We start from the raw sequence: 20,243 nt of genomic DNA, 5'->3' as shown, positions 1-20,243 counted from the left end.
TAAGGTGTCCCCCGACAGTCTAAGCCTATAGCAGCAAAACTAGGGGCTGAATGGAAATGGGATTCGTGGTGATGCACGAGTTAAAAATGTAATTTCAGAAATGTCAGATAGGGTTCATTTGCACACTGAGTGAGAGCTGAACTATTTAATTAACCTGTGAACTGAAGAGACACCGGATCACAACTAGTCATTATGTCATGCTCTGTTTTCTGTGTTAAACAATATTGTCTCTATATTTTTCTAAAACAGGCTATACTTTTGGTTCTCAAATACACATATAATAAGAGCCCAACATCTAACTGCTGTGATTACACAGGCTTACTGTACTTGCATTTAGTCAAGCTCTTTCTGTAAAGCACAATTAAAGGTTTGGTAAGATGTTCCAGTGAATCCTCCTGCCATCCTCCTGCAGACCAGAGTTTATCTCACGATAAGATTCACTTTAAGGTGGTCATTATTCACCATGTGCTCACCAATGACAGAAAACATGACTACACAGGAAATGATTCCTTGTGTTGCAAATTATACAAGAGATAGTATGAGTGTGTGTCTTGATTTATAGTATTGCTCACAAAAGCTTGTTGCTTAATTCTGCTGAAGAGTAAGTCTGTGCCTGCCCTCACATTTCCACTGTACACAACTACCTGTGAAATATGTGATATCCTGTTAGGGTACAGAAAGATGTTATGACGCAACACTGCTATGTGCTCAGAAGCACTGATGAGTTGAAACGTGTTACCTTTTGTTAGCTGATATATCAAATTAAGCGTTTCAGAGGACTCGGCTCTCGTCTGTTTCCACTGGGCCACCCACACTATGATGGAAACTCTGGCTCAGTAGCATGAGGTCTAATTGGAAGGAAACCACCTTCTCCGTGCTTCAGTGTGTGCATGCTAGAGGCTTTCAAACTAATCCGCTAGCAGATGCTGCCCCCTGCTGGCACATTGCTGTATGTACACTGTCAAATTGTGAGTTTATCAACTTAAATCTGAAACTAAAACAAAAAGCTCCACACGCTATATCCTGTTTAACTATTTATATATAATAAACAAACAACATATTGTTGATTAGTGAACTTTAGAGGTTATGGTAGGTTCATTATTCCTTTAAAGATTGTACTTGTAATTATGTTATCACTTTCTTTAAAAATAATTTAAATGTAAAAAGGTGTTGGTGTGTCTTCTCGCTTATTGCAGATGTTTGGACCCATCTCCATGATGTCCTGCTTCCAAAATATTCCAAAGAGCTGAACGGAGTCAACGTCATGAGCGGGCCGATATTTGATGAAGACTACGATGGAAACGTTGATGCGCTCAAAGCCATCTCAGGGTAAATCAGCAAGGCACACTCCACCAGATTCACATGGGCTGAAAATTTTTTATTATGTGAGCAAATAATGCGCCTAATATTCCTACTGTGATTTGCTGTCACACATTATATCCTCAGAGCCCAAAGTGACATTTTGATTTAGCTTATAATTCATTGTTATTATATATGACAACATTAAGCTGGAGGAGCGTGTGGGAGAGAAACCCCCCTTTGGAGGGAACTTTGGGATGTAAGCCTTTTCAGACCATTTACATGCACTCAAACCTACACACTGAAAGAAAGGGAAATCCCCCAAAAGCCTCATAGGTCCTCTAAGTAACTATTTAGTATGAAAGGATTGAACATTACCAGCTTGTATAGTATGTAGTTATTTTTCCTGCTCAAATGATTGATTAAAAGAGGCTTTCTATCGAGTGGTGCATCAGTTTCTTGAACCCTGTGATCTCGTGTCTCTCCAGGAATGAGGCTCCCGTCCCGACGCATTTCTTCGTGATCCTGACCAGCTGCAGGAACTCGACCTTCAGCCCTATTGGCTGCAAGGGTCCTCTGAGGGTCAAGTCCTTCATCCTGCCCCACAGACCTGACCACACGGAGAGCTGCGCTGTGAGTAGCACCGCTCACTCCTTTCTGCACCTCACCTCAGTGGAAACAAACTGATCAAACGCCTTAAAGGTCACCTATTGTGCAAAATCCACTTTTTCCTGTCTTTTACACATAAACGTGTCTCCTCTGTGTAAAGAGGTTCTGAACGTCTCAGGAATAAAGATTTGCTTACTTGTTGTCCTGAAAAAAATAAACCTGTCTGAAAATGAGCTGATCAGATTTTGGCCACTTTATGATGTCATAACAATGTTTTTGGCTTGTGTAACCATTAGCCAATCAGCAACCAAGGTACCCCCCCCCCCCCCCAACCTTATCTCACCTGAATCTCACCATTGTGTTCTTTTTAACCAAATATCTCTCAGAGGGGCGTGGAAAGTGGCTCCTTATTTTCATCTAAAGTAACAGACACAGAATCAGCACTTTTGAAACAGGGCTGAAACAGAGGGGATTATGGGTAATGCTGCAATGATCTGTTTGGTGTTTCGAGCCAAACACTTCAGAAACATGTTTTATATATATCTGAGAGCGATAATATATTGATGAAAAACAGTATAATAGGAGACCTTTAATACATTTTCTTTGCTCCTCTTTTCCCTTTCCTTTCTGCTCCGCCCTCAGAACGGGTCAGACTTGTCGTGGGCGGAGGATTGGCTGCAGTTTCACACGGCGAGAGTCCGAGACATCGAGATGCTGGCCGGACTCAGCTTCTACCACGACAGGTTATCAGTGGAGGAGACGCTTCAGCTGAAAACGTTGCTACAGACTTCTTAAAATCTGAGACTTTATCAAAATTAAGATTTAATTTCCAAAGAAGCCATATTGTTCTGCACACCAGGCCTCGGTCCACATGGACACAGTTAACGGGTGCATTCGTGTTCTGTGTTAAAACCAAGTTGATCTGAAAGCTCCATCCAGGTTTTCTTTCATACGTTTGATTTCAATGTAAACATTTCAGAAAAGTCCATGTGTGGAAATTGTATTTTGTTTTTGATAATGTTTTTATAAAATGAACCAAAAAGCTCTGAACCAAAGACGCCGTCACATCTGCTGAGTGGCTCCAAAGTATTGCCTCGTATGGGAACAAAATGAAAGGTAAACGTTGATTGATGAAAGAAGAATTTATTTATAGACCACTTGCTTTTATTGGCAGGGGCTCTTCAGGAAACACACGACAATCTGGAAACTATTTATGTCTGCTTCCACACATCTGGAGAGCTGCCTGCAGACAGAAAACAACAAACATGAAGTTTTACTGTTGAAAGAAAACTAAATATGTTGCCTGCCAGATGTTGCCATTGTTTGTTCATGCTTGTTATTTTTCTATTTTCTTCATTCTTCATACATACATTCAGGGGCGCCGTAAGGGGGTGAAAAGTTAGGACCATTCTAAGGGCCCGTGACTGACAGGGGCCCAAACTATTTTAGTACATTAAGAAAAAAATGTGTAAGTAACCAATGTGATATATTTTCAAGGGGCCCAAAATCCCTGGCGGCGCCCCTGCATACATTGCTGTTTTTTGTTTTTTGCCAAATTGTGTGTGTGTGTGTGTGTGGATAATGAGACACATTTCCCCTTTTTGTTTGTCTTTGTGGTTAATTTACATTTTTTTTAAGTTATTTTTGCCTTTGTAGTAGTTTTCAAATCATTTTTGTGTAGCTATTTATGTTTTTCTGTTCATGTTGTGTCTTCATTGCAATGATGTGTCTCTTTGATATAAGTTTTGCATCTCTTCATAGTTGTTTTGCCTCTTGTTGTTTTGCGTCTCTATACTTTGCATCTCCTGATCATTTGTACTTTCGAATCATTTCCGTTTAGTTTTTTATCTGGTAATTGTGCATCTCTTCATGGTCATTTTGCTTTTATTGACATTCTGCAGGTAAACCATAACTGTCGGATGTGGCTGTTGGTTGAGAAACTTTAGCTGAACTCAGTATTTAGTTTACGCTTGACATGAGAAGCTTTCTGCTTTTTCATTTGTGTACACAAAAACAGAATGAGAACTTGAATTTACAGCAGTACTAAAGTGTGTGTGTGTGTGTGTGTGTTTGTACACACACACGTGCGTGTTTGCGCTTGTAGCTGAAATAATTTCCTGGGATCAACACACTTTCTGTCTAGTCTTATATTTGCTCTTCCCAGTGACTGTCTGGAAGTTATTGTTTGTAAGAAAAAAACAAGGTTCAACAGATGTTTCCATCATCTATAGCAGCTCATATAAAAACTCTTCTACACTGAATTTGTCACTTGTATATTTTTTTCTTCGCCCATGACACCTTGAGATCAGGGCTGCAGAGAAACACTTTCTGCACACATGCATCATATCCGAAACAGAAAGCGTGATAAAACCACCCAGCCGTTTCTCTATTGGCAGTCTCAAGATTGCAAAAGTCTGATCTCACAAAGAAAGGAAACAGCTCTGTATGTTTCCCTCGGTGTATACAAGACCTGCCACTTCCTCAGGCTGACCACTCTGCAGCAAGACTGAAGGTAAGATGTTGCCGCTCTTTGCTCTGCAATGCTGTGACCCAGTTATCATTTCAAAAACCTGAGTGTGGTTTCCTTTTGAGGTTGTACTTGTCAAAGCGATATCAAGATGAGAATTAGCAAAAAAGAGCTGGTGTTGAGTATCTGTTTTGTAATCGAAGCTAACAATTGAGTAATCATAAAAGCAGAAAGGACTGAAATGAAGTGATTGTTGCTTTTAGTTGTATAACATGTCTGTGACTGCTCTATAAGTGGAGGTCTCCTGTTCTCTGTGCAGTGACGCAGTATCTTGTCTCCTGGCTGCATGCTGTGTATTGATTATGCCTTCTTGAGTCACATGTTGACAAAGCCATGTACAAATCTGCATTTTTTTTTTTTTTTTTTTTTTAAATGTGCAACGCTTTCCTCTAGCCCTGAAGCCTGATTTACATGTTGGAGTGCTGCATACGTGTCTGTCAGCACATCAGTGAAAAGGAAATACAGAAATGTTCTATTTTGGTAACAAGTGCTTTTCCTTTTACCTTGTAACTATGCTTATTTTTAGCAACTTTCGTGACTGTGAAGAACTGCAGAAAAAATATTTAAACCAGTGCATGGTTTTGTAAATACTTGTATGTCGACACCATGCAGCTTGTGAGGTATTTTGAGATATTTTCATTCGGGTTTGTGTGACTTCTTCACGTTTTGGACACTGTCAGAGCTCATGGCGTGTGAGCGTGACCATGACAGAAGTTTTGATTTGGAATCGGATTGTGGTGATGAGTCTTAGTGCAGAGCTGCCAGAGCTGACTCGAGGTATGCATCTTGTGGGAAACTGAACTGAGTCCTCGTGACCGGTTCAGTCTTTCTCACAGCATTCAGACTCTGTATTTGGGACCCAGTGTAACCAGTCAGGTGTCCCTTCCTATCAGAGCTGTGGGCTGATGTGAGTTCCCACCATAGACTGTAGGTTCCCACCCTCTCTTCTCGGATGTGAACTCAGACCACCAAACCACAGCCTGAATCATTATGGTCCTTTGCATAGTAGAGGCGAGTTCTGAAATGACTTGCATACACATGATGATCATCATACTAAAAGCCTCCTGTCAAAGTGAGAGCACTTGTTTCGACAAATAAGGAATCCAAATATAGTGGGGCATGGAGAAATGTCTGTTGCATCACAAACTTCCTCTAGAAGCCACAACATGCATTTCAGTTCTTTTTTTTTAACAAATAAGACATAGCCTACTGTGGTATGTTATCACAGTTAAAGGTGTTTGTTGATCTTGTTGCCTGAGGACAGAGCCAGGGGGTGTAACAATATACAACACGTTCTCACTCCCAACCAAGAGTTTGTAACGGCACGTCCATTAATTCCACAACCACATGGATTAACATCGATTGAATACATTAATGTAGCCTTTGTTTCTGCTAAAAGAGGTGTCGACCAGCTGGGGCAACGAAAAAAATCGGCGAAATCGGGGGTGACTATTAAAAAATAAATAATTATTATATTATTATTGACAATAACAACCGACCGTCGGGGAGCGTTCTCATGGCGTCTATTATCAACGCTATGGGAGGTCTATGGGACGCCCTGCCCGTTGAAAACTGACTCTCAAGGGGTACCCTCCGTAATAGAGTGACGGGGAGGGGCCCTGACCGTCCGTCAACATGTGACGGGTCACTAATAAAGGCTGTAACTAACAATCATTTTCATTTTCGATTAATCTGCCAATCATTCTCCATCCATCCATCCATCTTCTCCCGCTTATCCGTGGTCGGGTCGCGGGGGTAGCAGTTCCAGCAGAGAGCCCCAAACTTTCTTTTCCCTGGCGACATCAACCAGCTCTGACTGGGGGATCCCAAGGCGCTCCCAGGCCAGCGAAGAGATATAATCCCTCCACCTGGTCCTAGGTCTACCCCTTGGTCTCTTCCCAGCTGGACGTGCCTGGAACACCTCCCTAGGGAGGCGCCCAGGTGGCATCCTAACTAGGTGCCCGAACCACCTCAACTGGCTTCTTTCGACGCGAAGGAGGAGCGGCTCAACTCCGAGTCCCTCCCTGATGACCGAACTTCTCACCTTATCTCTAAGGGAGACACCAGCCACCCGGCGGAGGAAACCCATCTCGGCCGCTTGTATCCGCGATCTCGTTCTTTCGGTCATGACCCATCCTTCATGACCATAGGTGAGGGTAGGAACGAAAATGGCCCGGTAGACAGAGAGCTTTGCCTTCCGGCTCAGCTCCCTTTTCGTCACAACGGTGCGGTAAAGCGACTGCAATACCGCTCCCGCTGCTCCGATTCTCCGGCCCATCTCACGCTCCATTGATTCCCTCACTCGAGAACAAGACCCCGAGATACTTGAACTCCTTCACTTGGGGTAAGGACTCATTCCCTACTTGGAGTGGACAGTCCATCGGTTTCCTGCTGAGAACCATGGCCTCAGATTTGGAGGTGCTGATCCTCATCCCAGCCGCTTCACACTCGGTTGCGAACCGATCCAGTGAGTGCTGAAGGTCGCAGACCGATGAAGCCATCAGAACCACATCATCTGCAAAAAGCAGTGGTGCAATCCTTAGTCCACCGAACTGCAGACCCCCCCCCCCCCACGACTACGCCTCGAAATCCGATCCATGTATATTACAAACAGGATTGGTGACAAAGCGCAGCCCTGGCGGAGGCCAACCCTCACCGGAAATGGGTCCGACTTACTGCCGAGGACCCGGACACAGCTCTCGCTTTGGGAGTACAGAGATTGGATGGCCCTGAGTAGAGACCCCCTCACCCCATACTCCCGCAGCACCTCCCACAGTAACTCCCTGGGAACCCGGTCATACGCCTTCTCCAAGTCTACAAAACACATGTAGACCGGATAAGCGTACTCCCAGGCCCCCTCCAGGATCCTTGCGAGAGTAAAAAGCTGATCCGTCGTTCCACGACCAGGACGGAATCCGCATTGTTCCTCCTCAATCTGAGGTTCGACAATCGGCCTGACCCTCCTTTCGAGTACCTTGGAGTAAACTTTCCCGGGGAGGCTGAGTAGTGTGATGCCTCTGTAATTGGCACACACCCTCTGATCCCCCTTTTTGAAAAGGGGGACCACCACCCCGGTCTGCCACTCCTTCGGTACCGTTTCCGACTTCCACGCAACGTTGATGAGACGTGTCAACCATGACAGTCCCTCAACACCCAGAGCCTTCAGCATTTCCGGGCGGATCTCATCCACCCCCGGGGCTTTGCCACTGTGGAGTTGTTTGACGACCTCAGTGACCTCCCCCCGGGAGATTGGCGTTGATCCCCCGTCATACTCCAGCTCTGCCTCTAACATAGAGGGCGGAGTTGTCGGGTTCAGGAGTTCCTCAAAGTGTTCCTTCCAACGTCCCAACACTCCATCAGTTGAGGTCAACAACGTCCCATCCTTACTGTACACAGCTTGGATGGTTCCCTGCTTCCCCCTCCTGAGGTGTCGGACAGTTTTCCAGAACAACTTTGGTGCCGCCCGAAAGTCCTTCTCCATGTCTTCTCCGAACTTCTCCCACACCCGCTGCTTTGCCTCGGCCACGGATGAGGCTGCTGCCCTTCGGGCCTGTCGGTACCTTGCAACTGCTTCGGGAGTCCCCCGGGATAACAAATCCCTGAAGGCCTCCTTCTTCAGTCGGACGGCTTCCCTGACCACCGGTGTCCACCAGGAGGTTCGAGGGTTACCGCCCCTTGAGGCACCTAAGACCTTGAGACCACAGCTCCCCACCGCGGCTTCGGCAATAGAGGCTTTGAACACCGACCACTCTGGTTCAATGTCCCCAACCTCCACAGGAATGCCCGAAAAGCTCCGACGGAGGTGTGAGTTGAAGGCCTCCTGAACTTGGGCCTCCTCCAGACGTTCCCAGTTCACCCGAACTACACGTTTGGGCTTACCAGGTCTATCCAGAGGCTTCCCCCGCCACTCGACCCAACTCACCACCAGATGGTGATCAGTTGACAACTCCGCCCCTCTCTTTACCCGAGTGTCCAAAACATACGGCCTCAGGTCCGATGATACGATAACGAAATCGATCATGGACCTTCTGCCTAGGGTGCTCTGGTACCACGTACACTTATGAGCATCCTTATGTTCGAACATGGTGTTTGTTATGGCCAATCCATGACTAGCACAGAAGTCCAGTAACAAACCACCACTCCGGTTCAGATCAGGGGCGTCTCCATCATTGCCCACATGTGCGTTGAAGTCTCCCAGCAAGACTAAGGAGTCCCCTTCAGGAGCCCCATACAGGACTCTTTCCAGGGTCTCCAAGAAGGCCGAATACTCTGAACTGCTGTTGGGTGCATAAGCACACACAACAGTCAGAGTTTTCCCCCCCATAACCCGCAGGCGTAGGGAGGCGACCCTCTCGTCCACTGGGGTAAACTCCAACAACGAAGCACCTAACCGGGGACTTGTGAGTATCCCCACACCCGCCCGGCGCCTCACACCTTGAGCAACTCCGGAGAAGAATAGAGTCCAACCCCTATCCAGAAGTAAGGTTCCAGAGCCGACGCTGTGCGTAGAGGTGAGCCCAACCAGATCCAACTGGTACCGCTCCACCTCCCGCACAAGCTCCGGCTCCTTCCCCCCCAGAGAGGTGACGTTCCACGTCCCCAAAGCCAGCTTCTGTCGCCCGGGTCTGGTCCGTCGAGACCCTCCGCTTTCACTGCCACCCGTCTGGCAGCGCACCCGACCCCATCGATGTTTCCCGTAGGTGGTGGGCCCGCGGGACAGAGAAGCGGAGGTGTTGCCCACGTTGCCTTTTCGGGCTGGGCCCGGCCGGGCTCCGTGGCAAGCCCGGCCACCAGACGCTCGCCGACGAGTCCTCCTTCTGGGCCTGGCTCCAGAAGGGGACCCCGGGCTTCCTCACTTCTTGTTTTTCCTTTCATGAGGTCTTTTGAACCAATCTTAGTCTGGCCCCTTGCCTGAGACCAATTTGCCATGGGAGACCCTACCAGGAACACAAGGTTCCAGACAACACAGCCCCCAGGTTCATCAGGGCACACAAACCTCTCTACCACGGTAAGGTGCTGGTTCTTCAGAGAGGACAAATTACAGGTGAGCATGGAGAAATGTCTGTTGCATCACAAACCCACATTTTCTTTTAAATGAAAGTTCTTGTACGAATTTAACACATAAGACTTAGCGTGTTATTTTGCTAGCTTTCAAAGTGTGTTTTTATCTTGTTACCTTAATCAATACATAGGCAAGCTGTTTCCCTCTGCTTCCATTCTTTATGCTAAGCTAAGCTAAGGCTGCAACGAATAATACATTTCATTATCAATTCACCTGTCGATTAGATGAAGCCATTAACATTAACAAATTACAAGCATGGAGAAATGTTTGCTGCACCACAACCTTTCTTGCAGCACATTTCCCCATCTTGCCTCATTTATATTTACAACATGAGAGAATCCCTGTGGCCGGTGCACGTCAGCAGAGGACAGATAGCAGCTGTGTGTCTCTGTGAGACGTGAGGCCTGATTACAGCCGACGCTGATGTTTTCTACAGCTTCCTGGCCGCTCTGGACAGTAACAAGCACAGGCTCTTATCTCCCAACACAGGCTGGCATCAGGCTATTACTCTCTCACCATGCTTCACTTGTCTCCTAGAGTAAAGTGGTTATGTTCCAGATTGAAATGTCTTTAAATGAGACCCTCTTATGAGATGAATAAGAGCTGAAATAAATCATTTGACATGTGGCCGTTTATTCATTATTTTGTTAAGAGCTAGAGAATTGATACCATTTGGTTTTGTAGATTAAACTTGATGCTAAAGCCATGAGATTAGTTTACGTCTGAAAACAAAAACAGTCTCTCTTGGACTGGTGTGCTACTTACTAGCTTGCTTGCTAGTCTGGGACATAAGCTAACCCCAAAACAACATTTCTTTTTAAAACTTCAGTTTTACTAAAGATTATACAACCACACGCTAACATTGTTTAGTGAGATTTAAAGGTGCTATCCGATTTGTCTACCTTCAGACAAAGCCTTTGTGTTTGCTTCCAATCTTTATGCTAAACTAAGCTAACAAGCTCTTCATCTCCATTATAGATGTATCTGTCTGTCAAGAATAGGGAAATATGTCCATCCAAGAGGATGTCTTTTAATGTGATGTTTTGTCAGTCCAAAATCCAAAGACTTAATATGATGAAAAGCAGAGACATAGCACTAGATGGACTAGTGGATAAGCTGATTGATAATTACAGCAAAGCTATCATTTGACCAATCCAACAATGGTAAGAAAGCACATGAGCCTATTTCCCAAAGTATCAAACTCTAAAATAAAGCATTTAAGTCTGAATTGACATTATACAAACAATTACCTCTAATATTTATTAACAATATGTTAAGCTTCAAGTCATGATATTGAAGTAAGATTGAAATAAGTCTACTGGTCCGCAAAAAAAAAATCTAGTACACAGACGCACGTCAATCATCAATAATGCAAAGGTTGGCATTTGGTTTGTTTTGCAGCTCTGACATCAGTGAAGCCTCACTGCTCTTCCTGCACTTGAGGAAGCTTTTGGTTTGCCAGGAGACGGCTTTAATAGATACAAGATAGTTACTGACCTAATTATCATTGCCTTGCAACCTTTATACAGTCTATGCTTGCAACAGAGTTGGTGGTAATTGTTTGATATAGCTTTGTAACTCAGTTCCAGTGCAAAGAAAAAGCAAGTAGACGGCATTGACCACAGACCAGAAGGAAATTCAAGGAGGTGAAAATATGTATAGTGAAATTAAATGAAATGTACGGATCAGTGGGGTGATGCTTTGTAATGCTGATAGGAAGGGAAGATGAAGACATGAGCTGTCTAACACAATGTAGGATTTTGCTCAAATGTAGTCTGTTGTTACATCAGATCCTGTGTGGTAGAGGTTACCCTATACTAACCCTCTGCGTCATCAGGTCGCAGACTTGTACTCATTCACTTTTCATGAGAACAATTATATTAAAATAGGGTTATCCACAGTTAAATCATCCAAGTGGAAACAAACCCTCTGCTCAGGAGGTCCAGATATATCTGGCTCTGACGTGGACGGGGACACTGTGGAGATGACAATCAGGAGAAGGGGCATCTTACCGGAACGTACTAGAATAACCTTTACTCTCTCACTTTTACTCCTTCAGCTGTGGGGACTGAAGAGGAGGTCTGCGTTCAGTAAAGAGGGAGGGTTCAAGAGAAGGAGAAGGAGGAGGAGGAGGAGGAAACAGGAACAAAAAGAAGCCAGTGAAGCAGAGAGCGACAGAGAGAAGGCAGTAGTGATACAGATGATCACAGACTGCTGCTGTTTAAAGATGGATTTAACTTTTCTTCAAACTCTGGAGAGAGAAAGAGTCCTGGAGGTTCTTCGGAGAGACCAACAGCTGCGTACTATTGAAGAGGACAGGATAAGGTGAGTCATTTTGACTACTTTCATAATTACTACTGCATGGGAAATACTTCTTAATGATGCTGAAGGAGGCTGTACTACCATCTCTCATTAATCATCATGAGACCAGCAACAAACAGTCATAATGGAAATAAGATTTTGTGGGTTTGTTGTGACAAGAAGCTTATAAAGAATTGATGTTTGTCATTCACATTTATGTTTGCATTTGCTGACAGAAGATAATTCTTCTTTGTCTCACAGCTTAAATACTGTATCTTCAAAATGAACAGTTGTATATCAATTACTCAATTGAATTAATGAATTATTGCTGGAAACGTTTTTCATATTAATCCATAGAGAACAAAGAATACAATTAAAATAAAGTCTTGATGAATTTATTTTAATAAGGGCCCAATTTAAAAAGAGCAAAACTACATCAACACATCAGTTTACAAACTCTTACCCTGTCACCCAACCCATTAATTATATCCAGTCTTATGTTAAATACCTCCTAAACACATGATGCTATGATATTGAATCCTTAGCTGGTGAAAAATCCTGTTAACCCCTTTTGTTGACTATCTTTCCTTTAACAATTCAAGGTAACACCAGTTGAGTATAAGTGATATGTAAATGGTCATTTTGTGGGTGGAGTATTCATTTAAAGTTTGTGTTTTCCTCCATCTTCATCTCAGGAGGATGAAACATGACCTCCAGGAGCTTCGGAGGAGAGGTGCGAAGAGTTTCTCCCGGCAGTACGGTGAGCGGACCTGCGCTCGCTGCCAGAGGCCTCTGGGAAAACTGTGGAACTCCGGAGCGGTGTGCCGCGGCTGCAGCCACCGCATCTGCAGCCGGTGCCGCGTGGGAGCGGAGGACTGGAAGTGCACGGTCTGCCACGCCTACAGGTGCACATGCTTACTACAACTATTAAAGGGGACCTATCATGCAAAATGCACTTGTTCATGTCTTTTATACATAAATATGTGTCCCCGGTGTGTCGAGGAACTCACAAAGTGTCAGAAACAAAACCATCTTTTCCTCTGTGCCTAAATCTCTAAAAACGGGGGTACAACGGAGCTGATCCAGATTTGCTGCTAATATGACGTAATATCGGAAATGTGGGCTGGCTTTACACCCACGACCCTATCAGAAAGTTGCTATCAGAAACAATGCCCGACTGTTTTGGACATAATAGCCTACAGTCTTTGTTTACATTAGCAAGCATCGCTAACACTCAGAGCTAAGCTGTAGAGTATAAGAAGCAGGATATACTGTAAAAGGAACTCACCTTGTGGTAAACCGGCAAGAGAAAAAGCCTTTGAGCTGCATACTGTTTAAGAAATAATCCTTGATGTGGTTTGATACTGAGTTGCAACTCAGCTCAAGTAAGTTTCTAACCGCTTTTACCTTGTTTTTCTCCACATTTAGCAGTTTTCTTTGGCGATAAAAACATTTAAATCCCACTTTACAGCAACTGCTCATTTCCAAATAGACAGACATGGATGAGAGACTCTAGTACGTTAATAAGTACGTGTGAGTGCTAATAATGTGATTTTGTTTTGTTTTTATTCCTCACAGAGATGTCAAGTTCAGGTCTGGAGAGTGGTTCTTAGAGGAGAGGGCTAAGAAGTTTCCTTGCACCACAGGTGTGTTTACAATACTCATTCATATTTATAACCTGAATAAAATGCTCACATTTGTATTAAGTGTCACTGTCCTCTTTTAATAGGGTGTAAATGTTTCTCTTTTTGTCGATCCTTACAGCCAAATATGAGATGGTTGGAGACAAACTATTAACGACCTACAGTGTGTTCAGGTACGAGGAGTTCTAACATATGTGTTCTTGAACATTATATGATTATATATATTTTATGAGAAACTTGAAAATAAAAGCCAAAGTAACATGTTTTTTGTTCTGATATTTTTTACAGTCACATATCAGTAGTGCCTCCGACTCCTCCGCCCTACTTATTATCAGATTATGCGTTTCTGAGCAGACATGGGGTAAAACACTGACAAATTACCATCTTTATTCCACACTTATCAAGTGTGTATGGACTGAGTGCCAATTAACGATGTGTTTTGATCTGCAGGATTTAAAAAACTCAAAACCTTTTACCAAATCTATGGAGGATCTGATGGATTCCTTCACCAGTCATATTAAAAGTAAGTTTATGCATCTTTGAAACACTTCCTCTCATCGGTTTAATGGTCAACATTGATGAGCAATTCTTTATGCAACACCAAAAAAAGTCAAGTATTTCCAGTGAGCATGGTGAGAACTTTTCAGAATTGGCAGCATCACTTCCTCTGGATGTTATTGCATATTAATCTGATGAGCAATGATTACCACAAAGGAAGTGTGCCATGAATAATATGATGCAAACACAATCCTGAGTTAATCAACTGCAGCAGAAGTTGCATAAAATAACGGTCACAGAAAGTAACGACATAATGTATTGCATTGTTAAAAGAAAAAAGCAGTTTGAAATGTGTATCTGGCTTTAAATAGTTTTAGTTTTTCTCTGCAAGTTAACATTTATTCAGTTATTTCCTGAGATTTGAAGAGTCTAACTCAGAGGTGTGCAAACTACGGCCCGGGGGCCAAATGCGGCACGCGGACCATTTTGAATCGGCCCTCAACAAATTAAAAAAGTATAATGAAATATGGCCCACAAATCAAACTTGTGCTTGTCTTATATTGTACTTATTAAATATAAGTGTACAAATATATTACACAGTAGTATTCATGTGTTAAGTCAATTAAACGTGGAAACATTTTCTAACATATCTTAGTTGATAAGAAAAAAGCCCACTGACTTGAAATACACCCTTCCTATTTCTCATTATTATAATCAATCTGAGGCTTCTGTTTTAAGGGATGAGCTGCCAACACTCATAAGCATCCTTTACCTACATTTGATTGATTTTGCTAACTTATAACTGAACTTATGAGGCAATATACCTCTAGTGAGTGGCCCAGCCCTTCGTATCTTTTTTTCTATATGTGGCCCTCGGTGAGAAAAGTTTGGACACCATGGTCTAACTTCTTGTTTCTCGATGCAGAGATTTCCACCTCTCAGAACGATGTGCGAGGAGACCTGCTGAGTGTGGACAACGACCGGAGAGGCTCCAAATTGAGCACCCAGAAGAGCCTCTCTGAAACTGACATCAGCAAATCTAGCAGGGTACGTGAGCTGCAACAAATCCACACATTCAGCTTTAGTGCCTTAAAATGCCAGTACACCTATACTGGCTTTATGGGCTTTTCCCTTTTCCTGTACTGTGTTGTACCGTATAGGTTTTTGAGCATGTAAATAGTCTGCAAAGTTTTATTCCACAGACTATAAAAATGTTAAATACCTGAACTTTTGAAAGGACATACTGTACATACAGTAACATTCATCTGTTTGCAACTCACATATATCATATATATATATATCAATATTCCAATTACCGTATATAGACTATTCTGCACAGTTTCTATCATATTCTGTTTCTATTATATTCTACTTTACTTTATTTACTTGTACTATTTTATCTGTTGTATTGTGTTGCACTGTTGGAGGAGCCTGTGACCTAAGATGTTCATTGTCATAACACACATGACAATAAAAGCCTTGAAACTTGAAACAAATGCTAAAATCCCAAAGTTCATTCCAGAGGCCTGAAACGCCTCGATCTGACTTTTTGTTTACTGCTGTTACACGGTGACATCACTATGTAACACTCCAATTGGCTATCAAATGTACAAAATGATTTGGATCAGTATATAGGCCTACTTAAAATACCAAAAGTGAAAGTCAACTCAATGTCAGAATCATCTTATCTTGCTAAGAAGGAATAACTGTTATTAAATATTAAATAAATGACCCTGCGTCTTTCTCCAGCTCTTTAAAGGCCCCAGTCTTCCAAACCTGTTCAAGAAAAGCAAAGACAGCGACCAGGAGGGCTCGTCCACCGGGGCGGAGGAAGAGACTTCCTGTGGTTCTGAGTACTCCGGAGGAAAGAGAGTAAGTAGAAACTGATAATCAGTGACATCCTGTGACGTTAGAAATATCACACTCTTATGATTTCAGCCCTCTAGCTCATATACAAAATACTCTTATTGGCCTGTTCTCTAGTCTCAATTAGTACAACTAGACATGTCTTATATATTTTGTTGAGTTGGTCATTTACATTATCCAAAATGTTTCTTTCAATTATTTAAACCTGGAGAAATCTGTCATTATTGTCTGTAATCTTCATGCCATGTATTCGCTTTGAGCATGTGTCTGCTTTGTAGTTGTTTACCAGAAGCAGAATAACGATTCCAAAGTAAAAAGTAATTCCCACGTATTGATTGCCTTGTTTCATTAAACAGGTTGCTGTTTCCTGAAGCCAGAAGCTGTCAGTAATTAAATGTTCTAACTGAACAAAGTGGACATTTTATCAGATTAACAAGTTGAGCAAACACAAATGCCAACTCCAATCACAGCCCTTCCTGGACGTTCATTTTCAGTCAAGCTACTAAGCAACCAGAAAACACAGATTTTGTAACATGAAACTGCTATATTCAGTGTATCATGAAGTCCGGAGACCCTCAGTGGCAGAATACTACATGTTGTGTATTTAAATGTTCTCAGTGGCAGAATACTACATGTTGTGTTTTGAATGTTCTCAGTGGCAGAATACTACATGTTGTGTTTTGAATGTTCTCAGGGCAGCAGCTGCAGCATCCTCAGCACAGACTGCGGCCTGTTGGAGAGCGTCAGCATGGACGGAGAGCTGGAGCTGGCTCTGTCCTACAGCAGCGAATCGTCCTGTCTGGAGATCACCGTCGGGTGCTGCAGAAATCTCTCCCACGGAGACGCCAAGAAAAAGAAGTGCCACCCGTAAGAATAATAAATATCATTCTCACTACAAAAACTTGAAATCTTGCCATGTATATTTGTCTAATATCTACTCAGAATGTGTCTTTACACTTGATATAAGACACAATAACTTCAGAAATTAACACTGCAGTGAGATATCAGGTCTTGTTTTTAGACAATGCATCATCTTATTAAGACAATAAATTATTTTTATTTTGAGTTGTATCTCAGATGAAACACATTCTGTTTTTACATATTTATTAGAAAATCACCAAGTAATATCAGAAAACAGAAAACTTTGAGCATTTGCGGCTTTTATTTTAACACAACATTTCCTGATTCTGGTCAAATATAGTTCAATTTTTTTCGTCCAGCTAATTACAAGATCTGATTTATCTAAATATCCCTTCTCATTTCAAGAAATCTTACCAAGCAAATTTTTACTTGACAGATTTTTGTACTTATTTCAAGTGAAAAAAGCATGTTTTCAATATTGTTTAACTTGTTTTTGGAGCAGCATTTTTTCCAGTAATTCATGTTTAGGCCTTATTTCATATCGGGTTAGTCAGCATCTTGATATTTATTTGTGTAGGTACGTCAAACTCTGCATGCTGCCGGGAAAGAGCGGCAAAATGAAGACGACAGTCAAGAGAAACACGACGAATCCGGTTTATAATGAAGTATTCAAGGTACAAACATGATTTTACCTCAGTTGTCTGGACAATAAATGTGCCACTTATCTCAAATTAAACAAAGTTCTTGGTCTGGTGTTTGACAGTTTCCCATAGAGCGCCACCTGCTGCTTGGAAAGAGACTGCAGGCCTCTGTGTGGCATTCAAGGACCCTGAGAAGGAAAGTGTTTCTCGGTGAGGCCCTCTTCCCGCTGGATGGCTGGAGGTTTGAGGACAAGACTTCTCAGAGCTTCAACTGGTACCCACTTTGTCACAAGGTAAAACTGAAAGGCACTGTGTTCAATATTAAATGATGAGTACATCCCCAAATGCTAGTTGTTCACACTTTGTAAGGTTATAATCTTACAAGAGATATTGATCTAACAATATAGCTTTAGATTTGGTTTTGGTAGGTGAATTTTATTACATTTTGGACTGAGACAAGAAGTTTCCCCCAGTTTCCAATTGTTATGCTAAGCTAAGCTAATTGACTGTTGGCTGTAGCATACAGTAGTTCTGAGGCGCTGTTTACACGGGAACGAAACGGGTTGTATCTGCATCTCTTTCGTATAGTCCGTTCGTTCACATGAGGCCGTAACGGAACCGCGGAAACGGACCCCTCAAACGATAACGGGTCCCAAGGTGGATAGATCTGCGGACGGAACGCTCTGGGGGGCCAAACGGCTCCGTCTGTACGTCCTAAACGATCATTTCCTGATAACGATGAACAAAAAACGTAACAAAAAAAGCATATTTTCTGAAATGCCTTACTATCCAAAAAAAACATTTGAAAGAAACATTTGAACATAAATAATAGTATGACTAATACAGAAAAAAAACCTGCTCATCTATGAAAAATATATTAATATTTTATCCTTCCTCTTATCTCAGAATTTATTGCAGGCCGCTTATATTTTATTCTGGTAGTTTTTATATGAAAAAAGTTATTTATCACAGATTTGGTTTTCCATTTGAACTCAATAATTTTAAACATTTCTGAATAATGCAGTTCTTCATCACATATTCTGGGATTGTTTTTGAGGCTGCATGTGAGTTTATTCCCTCTCCTTCTTGTGTTTCTGCGCAGGCTTCAGAGCAAAGCGCTGTGGAGCGACACGGAGGAGAAGTGCTGCTCAGCGTCAAGTTCTCCTCCTCCTAGCAGAGGGAGGTCATGCAGCTCAGCTCCTTCAAGAGTCTGCAGAAGAAAGACACACGTCGGCAGATAATATAACATGTGATCATAGTTTAATAATAACATATATCCACTTGATTAAAGCCTTAAATCTTGAAAAAGGATGATATTGCAGTTGTCCGTTTTGCCCAAAAGTTGTTTAACTTCCATTTTTGTTAATTTATTAATTAATTTATTGTTCTTTTTTTATTTATTTCGTCCCTTACTTTCTGAAACCACAGAACGCATTGTACATCTTTTTGTAATGTTTGTGATATTGGGCTTAATAAATTAACTTCATTAAAGCTGACTTGATTTAACACCAGCAACGTCATTTTTTATTTTAATGTCATGAATTATTTTATATTATGTATTAATATTATATTAGAATATTTATCCATCATACACCTATTTATATAAATAAAGGAATTTTCTGTCATGAATTCTACAGCTAATAATACATATTTAAATATAAGTATACTGTTTCTGATATGATTACATGACTTATACATCCCAAATCATGCAGTAGATTATAATGTGTTTTCTGATGTAGTAGTTATCATGTGATTTCATTTATTAAATTAAACAATTCAATACTCCCAAACTTTTTAGAAAGAAAAATAGAGAAAACAATTAAGCACATTTTCAGCATTACTTTACAGTACATTAATGAAGATGTAAAAGTAACAACACTGCCCTGCAAAAACAATAACTCTGTTACAAGTCCTACATTCAAAATGACATGTTATAAAAGTAAACAGCAAAAGTACTTAAGTAAGTAAGTATTGAAGTAAAAGTAACTTCTGGGTTTGGAGTTATCCTAATCGGAATATAATTACTGATTACCGTACATTTTGACTACTTCCTATACATTTTGGAATAGTTTATTCTAAAGATCCATTGTAGTATCATATTTGATAAAGTGATCAAGTGTTTTGTCTTTTCGTCATCTGAAAAACAACTCGGACTTTCAGATACATGCAGAGAAGACAAAGGTATAACGCAGGATACAAATGTAACACTTGTTTGTGTGTGGAATAATTTAGTTTAAGGGGAATAAAATGCCCAGGTTCCATCACTAGAGGTCAGAAGAGCGCATCCTTCAGACTCCATCACTTCCTGCAGACTGAGTTTTAACTCTGCGCCACATGGCCATGGCCTTATCAGAGGTGCCTAACACCTTACCTTTTATGCAAACACAGAGCAGAACACATGCGTCAGAGTGTAAGCACACCTCATTGTGGCCTTGCATGTCTCTTTGTGCGTGCGTGCGTGCGCGTAGGCCTTTGATGTGTGTTGTGTGTGTTCTGGTGTGTGTGTTTATGAATGCATCAAAGAGTGCAAGTGTATAATAAGCGTGAGGGTGTGTTTGTAGATATGTGTGTTTGTGTGTGTGTCTGACGGGTGAGACCAGAAAGGAAACCTATTGTTAAATGCCATTCAGATTCCAAGACACTATGGTGTGATCCCTTCTAAAGATTGTTTGTGTTTGTTTATTGTCTGTACACATGTATTAAAGGAATAATTCAACCTTTTGGGAAATATGATTAAACCCAACAGTGAGCAGTTAGCCGCTAACTGTTAGCGTGATATCCATCTTATTATCTGGTTCTTGTCAAGTGTTCCCCAGAAGATCAAAATGTTCATCTATGATAAAAGGCACAATATTAACAAAAGTGGTGTTAAAGTGTGCTAGAAGCTTCTTTGCAGCATTACAGGCATCGTTCAAATTCTATTTCCTCCTGAAAGT

The 20,243-nt window shown here is 42.0% G+C and overlaps 2 protein-coding genes across 3 annotated transcripts in view; both read left to right on the top strand.

Moving 5' to 3' along the window:
* Nucleotides 1-4,169, top strand: part of enpp1 (ectonucleotide pyrophosphatase/phosphodiesterase 1) — a 31,959-nt gene extending 27,790 nt beyond the window's left edge. Inside the window, exons 21-23 of the mRNA XM_034076042.2 lie at nucleotides 1,197-1,329; nucleotides 1,788-1,932; nucleotides 2,551-4,169. Coding sequence (XP_033931933.1) covers nucleotides 1,197-1,329; nucleotides 1,788-1,932; nucleotides 2,551-2,703 — 431 coding nt within the window. The 3' untranslated portion in view covers nucleotides 2,704-4,169. The remainder of the gene's footprint in view (nucleotides 1-1,196; nucleotides 1,330-1,787; nucleotides 1,933-2,550) is intronic.
* A 162-nt stretch (nucleotides 4,170-4,331) lies between these two features.
* sytl3 (synaptotagmin-like 3) lies at nucleotides 4,332-18,615 on the top strand. Of its 2 annotated transcripts, XM_034075371.1 has the most exons (13): nucleotides 4,332-4,420; nucleotides 11,557-11,822; nucleotides 12,494-12,703; nucleotides 13,377-13,444; nucleotides 13,563-13,614; nucleotides 13,730-13,802; nucleotides 13,892-13,964; nucleotides 14,865-14,986; nucleotides 15,689-15,811; nucleotides 16,500-16,672; nucleotides 17,244-17,340; nucleotides 17,430-17,600; nucleotides 18,410-18,615. In XM_034075371.1, exons 2-13 carry the CDS (start codon nucleotides 11,698-11,700, stop codon nucleotides 18,479-18,481), a joined length of 1,359 nt encoding a protein of 452 aa, XP_033931262.1. In that variant the 5' UTR covers nucleotides 4,332-4,420; nucleotides 11,557-11,697; the 3' UTR covers nucleotides 18,482-18,615. The 2 variants fall into 2 exon arrangements, with proteins under 2 accessions (XP_033931262.1, XP_033931261.1); XM_034075370.2 differs by lacking the exon at nucleotides 4,332-4,420 and having other exon boundaries at nucleotides 9,286-11,822.
* The last annotated feature ends 1,628 nt before the right edge of the window (nucleotides 18,616-20,243 follow it).

This window comes from Pseudochaenichthys georgianus, chromosome 24 (genome assembly GCF_902827115.2).
Source record: "Pseudochaenichthys georgianus chromosome 24, fPseGeo1.2, whole genome shotgun sequence".
Taxonomy (NCBI): domain Eukaryota; kingdom Metazoa; phylum Chordata; class Actinopteri; order Perciformes; family Channichthyidae; genus Pseudochaenichthys; species Pseudochaenichthys georgianus.
This window is presented reverse-complemented; position numbering and strand designations above follow the sequence as displayed.